Here is a 10877-nt window from a genome sequence, read left to right on the forward strand (position 1 = left end):
AAAGTCAGCCCTTCTATATACTCCCCTTACTCCGTCACCCTCTTAAATGTCCAGCACCAGGCTGCTGCTCCTTTGGTATTTGTGTTTTTAACGTGACGACTGAAAATCTGCCTCGTTTTGTATGAGTAACTTTAATTTGTAATTAAATCTGCATGCGGATTTTTAAGCACATTAGCTATCTCAGCCCACTGGTGTCCTTCAAGTAGGCTCTCCTGCTCTTCCCCTGGTAGTTTCTATTCAGGCCACCTGTATTCCTGGCAGGATCCTTAGCAATCACAGACCAAATAAAGAGGATTGTGACTTGACGCTAGGCGAGTTCACGTGTCTGCCTTCTGGCTGGAATGTGACAGCTTGGCTCAATAGCTCCATTCAAGCCAGCCCAGTGAGTCCCTGGCCCAGCCTCGACCAGCAGGCTGGAGCAACTCTGCTCGAACCTTCCGTACAGCATGGCGGCTCCCGAGGCCGAGGCCCAGGAGACAGCCTTCCGTACAACAGGGCCGCCTACAGACTCGGAGCCGCGCCCCTTCCCTCCCAGCTCCCGGAAGTTTCCTTTTGAAAGCGCGGCGGCAGACTCTAACGAGGACTGGGCAGTTGCTGCGGAGCATTATTTGAAAGGGAGCGGAGAGAACGGCGGATGGGAGCAGCCGGCACCGGGGTTAAGCTCTGCGGGATGTGTGCGGGTGGAAGGACGGGCGGGCTGGCGTGGCGGGGCTCTGGCGCTGCTAATATCCGCCTTGCACTTTCAGGGTCCAGCCAAGCCACCCGGCTACGATGGCCAGTGCTAAGACGGTGTGCGATGCGCAGCCTCACTCGATGCCGAGCTGCGGCTTGCCCGCAGGTGGGTGTCCACACCGCCACCAGCCGGGGGTCTGTAGTCTATATGCTAGGACTAAGAAGGACGAAATCTGTATGTCGGGGCGGCGTTCGGTTAGATCTGACATCCTCCTGCTCCTCACCCCAACTAGGCTGTGTAAGAGAGTCCCTGTTCCTATTTCAGACCCAGCCCCATTCTGCGATTACCAAGGTTATGCAGCGCTATGCTGCCCAGGCTAGCTTGGAGCACACAGAGATCCTGCCTCTGCCTCCTGAGTACTTAAAGGCTTGTGTCACCATGCTCAGTGCTTGGCCTCCCTTTTTTCCTTTTTTCTCCCCCCGCCCCAGCCCTTCCCTCCCGCCCGCCTTTTTTTAAAAGCTAGGTTTCACTCTAGCCCTGTGTAACGTTAGCTTTCAGCAACATTCCCACTTCCGCTCCGGAATGCTGAAATTACAGGCTCACTGCCACCACACTTGCCTCTCTAGAACCTTTTTTTTTAAATTGTGTGCATGTGGTGCAGGGGAGGCTTGGCATATAAGCATAGGTGCCCATCGAGAGTCAGGAGCCTTGATCCCCTAGACCTGGAGTTACAGGTGGTTGTGAGCCACCTTATATTGGTGCAGGGAGCCAAACTCCAGTCCTCTGGAAGAGTAATTTTCCCTTTTAACCTCTGAGTCATCTCTTTAACCCTAGAAATTGCTTTTAATGCAGCTATCCTTTTTATTTCCAGGTAAAGATTGGTTGTCTTAAGATTGTGGAGAAAACTCCAGGGTTCCTTGTTCACATTAACAGGTGCACAGTGGCTCTCCCGAGCAGACCATCAATATATGTTGAGTGGAATGAGAGAGATGAGCCTGGCCCAGACAGAGTTACTGAGAACCTTGAGAGAAGAAAGAGGCTGAAAACAATTTGTAGTTGCTTTTCTGTCTTGGTCTGTGCTGCTTTTCTGGTGGTTGACAGTCATCAGGTGAGGTCTGTAGTGATTGTACTGCCTCACGTGGAGATTATAGCACAGAAGATGGTCCGGTGTTGGGTGCCTGTTAGGAGGGCTTAGGAGCATCCTTTTACCATCCCTTTCCAGATGACTCCGCGCAGCGGATTGGAGAACAGCGGCAGGCAGGCTTGGCCTCTGAAGTGAAGTAAAACAGGCTTTTCCACCAGGCTTAAAGGTTTATTCTCTTTGCCCTGGGTGTCTCAAGACATCCTAGTGCCATTAGCAGCAGCATTGCTTAAGGAGTGGAGGCAGGACTCTGCAGCCTTCTGCTGCTGCTTCTCCACCACACTCCCCACCCCCGACACACACACACACCCCTTCCTCACAGTGCCCTGGATAGCTGGCAGTGACAGCCTTCCTCACCAAACCAAAGTTTTCATCTCTCTGCTTGCAATCCCTGCCCCAGCTTCACGTCACGTGTAGTGCAATAGCTAGCTGTGAAGTTTTTAGGTTGTCTCCACCTACAAAGGGAAAACAGAGCTAGGAAATGAAGGTGGGTGTGGTATACACCTGTCAGTCACCCCCCAGGAAATGAAGGTGGGTGTGGTACACACCTGTCAGTCTGTCATCCCAGCGCTCGCTCGCTCTAGATATCCAGGGAAGAGAATGCACGTGTGCTCCAGGCCTGCTTGGTCAATGTAGTGAGCTGCAGGTTATACAGCAAGACCCTGGGAGGAGGGGCTTGACAAACTTTCTTCTTTTACACCAGCCATCTAATTCTCCTTAGCATCTCTCTTCTTAGACCATCTTAAGTTCTACTAATGGCTTTCCCCTACAGCGTAGTCCTCAGGGTTCCGCAGATACAGATTGTTGAAGCTGGTTGCAGTTAATGAATTAGTTTTCAATTTATTATGAACTCTAATTACATGGGCTAGATATAATACTGTATTTAACTTACTACTACTTGAGTTGACAAGATAATACTATGAAGTTACGTCTTCTAACAGATACCTCGGAAGAACCCATTTAATAATTGCATAGTGTTAGGAATATTGAAACTAAATTTCTAATGCCCTGTAAATTGTACCTATAAGCAAAATGTGTTGAAGAACTATATTTACTCCAAATTAATGTGCAGCAAGTTATTTGAATAAACTTTTTATTAAATACAAAGTGCACTACAGTACGATTCAGCACTATACCTCATTTCAACTTAGTAATTATTTAATTATTATGCCTTTTAACCTACATCCAGTTTAAAGGAGCCATTTACAGTGAAGAAAGTGGAGTCCGTATAATCTAAAACCTTCTGAGCTGGAAAGAAAGAACAGCTTAGGGGTTGGGGCCTGATAGGTGCTATGGCATGTGTGTGTTACACCGTGGGTGGGGAGGGGGATGGGTTACCTGGTCTGGCCCAGTCAGGAGATCAGCAAGAGGGCCAAGTAGGAATCTCTTAACAAGGGGTCAATAAAGGACAAGAACTGGAAGGTCGAGAGCCTGGCATAGGGAAGAGGAGAGGAAAGAGTTTATATGTCCAGGGCAGTGAAACAGACCAGAGCTGACATGTTCCTTTTATTCCACCTGTGGCTGATTCCTGAAGTCTGGACATATACCTGATATTTCCCTAGCCACCGGGACATGAAGATGTCTCAAAGTGGTTGGGAGGACATTTTGGTGAAAGTGGGCAACACTTAAAACAGCTAGAAGCTGTCTGGGGAGAAAGGATTTGGGAGTCTTGAGGGGCAGTTCCAGCTGGGCTTTTCCTTCTGCCTCCATTGTCACGTAACTGCAGCCTGTCAAGCTTGGGGTCTCATCAGGCACTCGGAGCAATGAATTTTGTGTGTTCGTGCACGCCTTGTTGCAAGCTCACATTGTGACCCCTGAGATTGTGACCTGGAAAAACCTGTTTCTTGTGGTGTGACTCAGCCCTGGCACACATATTTAACCCAAGAGCTTCCTGTAAACAAGAGTTAAGTGAAGTCAGTGACAGGGGAAGAAACAAAGCAGCCACCAGTTGACAGGGAGTGACAAGTTAAGAAAAGCCAGGGAAGAGAGAGGAGGGTCTGAGTCGAAGGGGATTGAAGACAGTGTGGGGAAGGAGAAGGTGCTTTTCCCTCTAGGTCACCAGCTGGTGCTTTCTCTGCCTCTGAGCTAGCAGGCCTTCACCACAGCGACTGGCTCCTGAGTCCCCATAGGTAAATCAAACATTGGTGATTTTGTTTCATAAACAGTACACCTACAAACCCCAGCATTTGGAGGCAGAGTCAAGAACCGTCTCCATTTTTGAAGCAAGTCGGTGTAGAGACTTTCTTTGGAAACAACCTCTATTCCTATCTTACGATTGGACAGTATGAAAATGAGGGCTTATGGTAGCTCAGAGTGGGGCTCTGTGTGGTACAGCAAGAAGGCTGGTGGGTTGTGCTGTGGCTTCACTCCTGTTTTCCCTTTCAGATACACAAACTCGAGCCACTTCTAAACTACCTGTTAAATCCAAAGAAGCTGATTTGCTTAGACATCTTCATCCAGGAGGTCCAGAGCCTGATGTTACAAAAGTCACCAAATCAAGACGAGAGAATGGGTGAGAGCAGATCGCTGGCATCTGGTTATAGCAGCTTGCCAGAGAGAGCCCAAGAGCTTACCCTGGTGTGTTCAAGGGCCTGGGTGGACTGTCCAGCAGACAGGTGGAGGGACAGGGAGAGATACTGATTTTTCTAGAAATTGCCGAGCACCAGAAATGTTTTATTAGAGACTGAAGAGATGGTTTAGCAGTTTTGACTTGGAGAGGACCCTGGTTCTGTTCCTAGCACCTGCATGGTAACTTAAATCCATCTCTAACCTAGCTCCAAGAGATCCAGTGTCATCTTCTGACCTCTTTTGGGTCCAGGCGCACACACATTTGATGTGAGATATATATATATATATGTGTGTGTATGTATGTGTGTGTGTGTATATATATCACACATAGGAAAAACACCCATCCTCATAAAATAATCTGGCCAAACAGTCATAGCCTGAAAGGTGAGGCCGACTGTAAGCCTCATTCATAGGCCTGAGCGGGGTCCAGCCTCAGGACCTAGCATGTACATGTGACTCTAGGCAGTGACCCTCTTCCAGGTGAATGTGGTTGACATGAGATAGTCATAATATCCGAAGCAAGCTGAGGTCTGTCGGGTTGTTGGGGTGAAACCAGCACGCATGCTCAGCTCTCAGCCTGCGCTAGTTACTGGGGTGTACTCTTTGTTTTTTTCCTCAGAAACTCAACTATCTTAAGTTAGGTGTGATAGCATGCACCTGCACTCCCAGAACTGAAGAGGCTGAGGCAGGAGGATTGGGCTTTCTAACCCTGTCCCAAAACAGCAAAGAAACTAAGCCCTTATTTGCACCTTATTTGTAGCACCAGCTACTGTGGTTCTCTGATGAGCTTTGATTCTGCTTCCATAGGCAGGTGAAAGCTGCAGAGGCTTCGAGCAGGAGGAACCTCAGAAACAGGTAAGCATGCGGTCGATTCAGGGTGGAGGCTTGCAATTGTGGGTGTAGAGGACAATCACATTAGGCTGTGATGTGTGATGTGTGTAAGTCTGGGTGCCATACCATGTACCTGAGAGGACTTTCGGGATTAAGACTGCACCACCATCAGGGTAAAGATCAGTGGTACCATCATCTTGAGCAATAGTCTTAGCAGGAAGCCCAAAAGCTCTTTTTAAGACATGATTTTTGAAATGTTTACCTGTGTATGTGTGTGTGTAAGTGCAGATGCCTAGAGAGAATCAGACCTCCACTGAAGCTGGAATCAGAGGCAGTTATGAGCTGCCTGATGTGAGTGCTAGGAACTGAACTTGGGTCCTCTAGAAAAGCAGTGCATGCTCTTAACCACTGAGCCATCTCAGCAGCCCCCGTAACCGGAAAGGGCTTCTTTGTAGAGGTGTTGAATTATGCCTGTAATAGAAGTACTTAGGAGACTGACGCAGGATTCTCATAAGTTCAGGGTCATCCTAGGTCAACTAGGGTTGTAGGATGTGCTGGCTATGGCTAGTCTTACATCACTACAAGCCAGAGTCACTGGAAAAGAGGGGCCCTCAACTCGGAAAATGCCTCCATAAGATTAGGCTACAGACAAGCCTGTAAGGCATTTTTTTAGTTAAAGATTAATGAGGGATGGTCTCAGCCCTTTGTGGGTGAGACCATCCCAGGACTGGTAGTCATGGGTTCTATAAGAAAGCAGGCAGAGCAAGCTATGTGTACAAAGTCAGTAAGCAGCACCCTTCCATGGCCTCTTCATCAGCTCCTGCCTGCAGATTCCTGTCCCAAGGGAGTTCCTGTCCTGACTTCCTTCAATGCTGGACAGTGTCTTAGGGTTTCATGGCTGTGAAGAGACACCGTGACAAAGGCAACTCTTATAGGGACATCATTTTTTCTTTTCTTTTTTTTTCTTTTCTTTTTTTTTTAATTTTTAATATTTTTTATTACATATTTTCCTCAATTACATTTCCAATGCTATCCCAAAAGTCCCCCGTACCCCCCCCCACTTCCCTACCCACCCATTCCCATTCTTTTGGCCCTGGCATTCCCCTATATTGGGGCATATAAAGTTTGCAAGTCCAATGGGCCTCTCTTTCCAGTGATGGCCGACTAGGCCATCTTTCGATACATATGCAGCTAGAGACAAGAGCTCCGGGGTACTGGTTAGTTCATCATGTTGTTCCAACTATAGGGTTGCAGATCCCTTTAGCTCCTTGGGTACTTTCTCTAGCTTCTCCATTGGGAGCCCTGTGATACATCCAATAGCTGACTGTGAGCATCCACTCCTGTGTTTGCTAGGCCCCATAGGGACATCATTTAATTGGGGCTGGCTTACAGGTTCAGAGGCCTAGTCTATTTATCATCAAGGTGGGAGCTTGGCAGTGTCTAGGCAAGCATGGCACTGGAGGAGCTGAAGGCAAACAGAAGACTGGCTTCCAGGCAGCTAGGCAGGTCTCAAAGCCCACTCCTACAGTGACACACTTCCTCCAATAAGGACACAGTTCCTAATAGTGACATTCCCTGGACCAAGCATATTTAAACCACCTTCCACTCCCTGGCCCCCATAGGCTTGTTTTTCTGGAAACTGCCATATGAGAGGATGTTTTTGCTGAGAACAGACACATGGTGCTTTTCTGAAAGCTGCCTGGGAAAAAGGCATGGGCTGTTTTGCTAGAACCGATGCTTGAGAGAACACATGATATTTGGGAAGAGTATAAAGATAACCCAACAGACAGATGGCTGATGCTGGGTGGTATTGGTTCGCCTTGCCACTCTCTGCTGATTGTAGAGAAAAATGTACCAAAGAACTTCTGGTGGTGTTCCAGAAGGTTCTTGCTTCTGGGGACTCATGGGCCAATTCTCAGAGCCTTGCAGGTTTTTTTTCTGGATCAAACTGCCACTGCTGATTCATGAGTGGTGTTTGCAAGTGAATTGAGCTACTGCTGCTGATTCATATAAACTGAACTGCTGATATCCTGACAACCAAGATTGGATTCATCCAAAGAACTCTTTCTAAACAGGTCCACATCCTCCTTTGCCCTACTGACCTTTCCTTTCCATTACTTCTGTTGAGTGGTGGGGTAGAAAGGAGGTTCAAGTATTTAAGTACACTTTTAAAGTAGGTTTTAACAAATTTAAGCCTACAGCTGTCAACTGCAACTGAGACCACACCTTCACCAATGGCCTTCTCTGGCCTCTCACAGTGCCAAGCCTCAGCTGCTCTCCATGACCCCTTCATGCCTTCAAAACCAGTACCATTAGCGTGATTCTTCCACATTGCCAAGTCTAGCTGCAGCACTAAGTACAACCTTGGCTATGTCTGGAACCAGCTTCTTTGTGCTCTCAGAAAGAACTTCCTAGAAGATTTTACCACAGTGATGCTGGTCTCTCAACACTAATTTCTTAGCTCCAGCTAACCAGCATCAATTATCCCAGTAGTTCCCTCTGTTCTTGACTAAAGCCAGAGCCACATGGCTGAAACTGCTGAGTTCTGTTGCTTCCTAGAACTGGAACATGGCCCCCCTCTTCTATTACATTATCACTAGCTTTCTGTTTTTCAACCCCTTCACTGCCTAAGCTTGGCTGTCCTAGAACTTCCTCTGTAGACAGATCTTGAACTCAGGGATCTGCTTGCCTCTGTCTCCTGGGATTAAAGGCCTGTACCACCATGCCTGGCCCAGAGCTTTCATGGCCACTATTCCTCAAGATCTGGATCACAAGTGTGCCCTCCATTTCTGGATTAAAAGTCATTCCAGATTAAAAGTCCAAATGAAAACTATAACCAGATAATAACACCTAACATGACATAACTATTCTTGTTCAAATGCAAACATAAACAATAAGCTTAGCTGGTTGGATCTTGCCCCAAAGTCACCACCCTCTTAATATGTTTATCTCCTCAAACCCAGGATGCAGCTCCATTTCACTTCCTGGTGCCCCTTTATTGCTTGAACTGTACATTTTATATTTTTCTTTTTAAGCTTGCTATACTTCATCAGAACACTCTTCATTAGACTAAACAACAGCAAATAGTCTAAACTGGATTGTTTTGAGACCTCCTTTGTCAATGCAATTGATCTGAGTCTCTTCACCTTAGCTTTATACAGACTCTTCAGACAAGGGCAAAAAAATAGCCAAATTCTTCTCCAAAATACAACAAAAACAGTCTCTAGGCCACGTACTAACACTTCTCTGAAATCTCTCTTGGCCCAGGTCTGCAAAGTTCAAATTGCCCTCAGTACCACAGTCTTCTATTAGAATGGCCCATTAAGCCCCACTGAAAGTTTTCTACTGCTTCCCAAAGTCTCAAAATCCACATTCTTCTAAACAAAAACATTGCCAGGCCTATACCCCACAGCAATACCCTATTCCCTGGAACTAACTTCTGTCTTCAGAGTTTCATTGCAATGAAGAGACACTATGACCAAGGCAACTTTTATAAAGGACAACATTTAATTGGATCTGGCTTAAAGATTCAGAGGTCCAGTCCATTATCATCAAGGTGGGGCATGGCAGTGTCTAGGCAGGCATGCTACCTATGGTGACACACTTCCTCTAACAAGGCCACACATCCTAATAGTGCCACTCCCTGGGCCAAGCATATTCAAACCACCACAAAGAATGATCTGGAAACACAAGCCAAATAAAATCCTTTCCAAGTTTTTTGGTCATGGTGTTTCATCACAGCAATAGAAACCCTATTTAAAAAATATACACTCTCCCCCACCAAAAAGGGAGGGAGGGACTGGGGGGAGAGAAGAGAGAAAACAATTTCAGGGCTGGGGAATGGTTCAGTGGGCAAGAGTGCTTGCTATGCAAGTATAAAGACCAGAGTTAGAATCCCAGCACCCTCCTAAAAAGCTGAGCATGGCCACGCCTGCTTGTAACTCCAGAATTGGAGTGGGAGGCAGGTAGGACCTAGGAACTTGCTGGCTGGTGATCTAGGTGAGCTTTCAGATTCAGGAAGTCCTCCTGTCTCAAGGGAACGAAATGGAGAGCAACAGGGAAGATCCCTAAAGTCCTGCTCTGGCCTCTGCATGCACATAGAAGCACCATGCATACGCACACATGTGTTTTTGAAAACTCAGGGCATTCAAAGTGAAGGTTTAATGATAAGGATGACAGCTGATTACATGTTCGCCATGTGTCAGCAGGCAGGTTAAACAGTGTCCATGGATCCTCTTATTTATAGTAATATTATAAAATGGAGGTATTGTCTTAATTCTAGAAATCAAGAAACATACCACTATCAGGAAGTCAAGACTAGAACCCATTTAAACAGCTCAAAAGCATGTATGTACCTGGCACCTATTCATATTACTGTAACTTTTGTTTTAGCTACAAACCATTTAATAAGCAAAAACCGGAGGAGGAACTAAAGGATAAAAATGAGCTGCTGGAGGCTGTCAACAAGCAGTTACACCAGAAGCTGACAGAGACTCAGGTAAGACGCCCACCCAGTTCTGACTCATTGGATGCCTCTGGTGAGAGCAAAGTGACCCTTGCAGACAGAAGAGAAGCCAGCTCCTGCTGTGGTTCACCAAGAATACAGGCAGGGAAGACCTACCACTGGTAGGACGGCTCCTGATTTGTCGGTTTGCCACTCCATAGGGAGAGCTGAAGGACCTGACACAGAAAGTGGAGCTACTGGAGAAGTTTCAGGATAACTGCTTAGCAATTTTGGAGAGCAAAGGTCTCAACCCAGGTAAGAGACAGCACATAGGGCAATGTTGACCACATGGGGTCTTTGCCATGTGAGCGAAGGAGTTGCTTAGCCAAGCCCTAAAGATTTTTCAGTTTCTTAATGTTCTGACTTGGGATAACTATTCTTGGTTGTCAACTTGATTGCATCTGGAATGAACTACAATCCAGAAGTGGAGGGCTCACCTGTGATCCAGATCTTGAGGCTGGAAGATAGATTTCTGACCTGGATCTTGACATGGAGATTGTGAGGCATAGTGGCCATGAAAAGCTTAGGCCTGGGCAAGGTAGTACATGTTTTTAATCCCAGGAAACTGGGGCAAGCGGATCTCTTGAGTTCAAGGTCAGCCTGGGACAAATCAAGTTTTAGATACAGGCATGGTGTTACACACCTTAATCTGGGTCACACCTTCTGCTGGAGGCCTACATAAGGACACTGGAAGAAGGAAGTTTCACAACTTGCACTTGCTTGCCAGCACATCTGTTGTAACCTACTTCTACAGAAGACCAACTTAAACAACTAGCCTCAGGAGTAACTACTAGATTCTTGGACTTTACATTCACAGCTACCCATTGTTAGGTTAGTTGGACTACAGACTGTAAGACATCACAATAAATTCCCTTAATATAGAGAGACCTACCGTAAGTTCTGTGACTCTAGATAACCCTATCCAAAGCATGATTTCTACCTGACTAATAGAATATGACATAACTATAGAAAGACACTTTGTTCTTAGCTAAACGCTGTCCATTCATTCAGTGCCAGCAGCCGTGAGCTTGCAAAGAGGCCAGAATATTGTGTTTCTTTCCAGTGAAAGACTCCAAAACTCCCAAAGGGAGGCACTTACTCAAGCCTCGGGTCAGCCGCGCACCCAAGAAGACACTGAGACCGAACTTAAGATGTATAGA

General features: G+C 46.6%; 1 protein-coding gene across 2 annotated transcripts in view; it reads left to right on the top strand.

The window, feature by feature from the left end:
- Positions 1–348: 348 nt before the first annotated feature.
- The window catches only part of Knstrn (kinetochore localized astrin (SPAG5) binding protein), a 21050-nt gene continuing 10521 nt past the window's right edge, over positions 349–10877 (top strand). Inside the window, exons 1-6 of one of the 2 annotated variants that reach the window (XM_021155482.2) lie at positions 349–655; positions 747–838; positions 4200–4326; positions 5190–5237; positions 9606–9711; positions 9879–9972. In XM_021155482.2, coding sequence (XP_021011141.1) covers positions 447–655; positions 747–838; positions 4200–4326; positions 5190–5237; positions 9606–9711; positions 9879–9972 — 676 coding nt within the window. In that variant the 5' untranslated portion in view covers positions 349–446. The remainder of the gene's footprint in view (positions 656–746; positions 839–4199; positions 4327–5189; positions 5238–9605; positions 9712–9878; positions 9973–10877) is intronic. The other variant, XR_002377337.2, reaches the window with a different exon arrangement.

Source organism: Mus caroli, chromosome 2 (genome assembly GCF_900094665.2).
Source record: "Mus caroli chromosome 2, CAROLI_EIJ_v1.1, whole genome shotgun sequence".
Taxonomy (NCBI): Eukaryota; Metazoa; Chordata; class Mammalia; order Rodentia; family Muridae; genus Mus; species Mus caroli.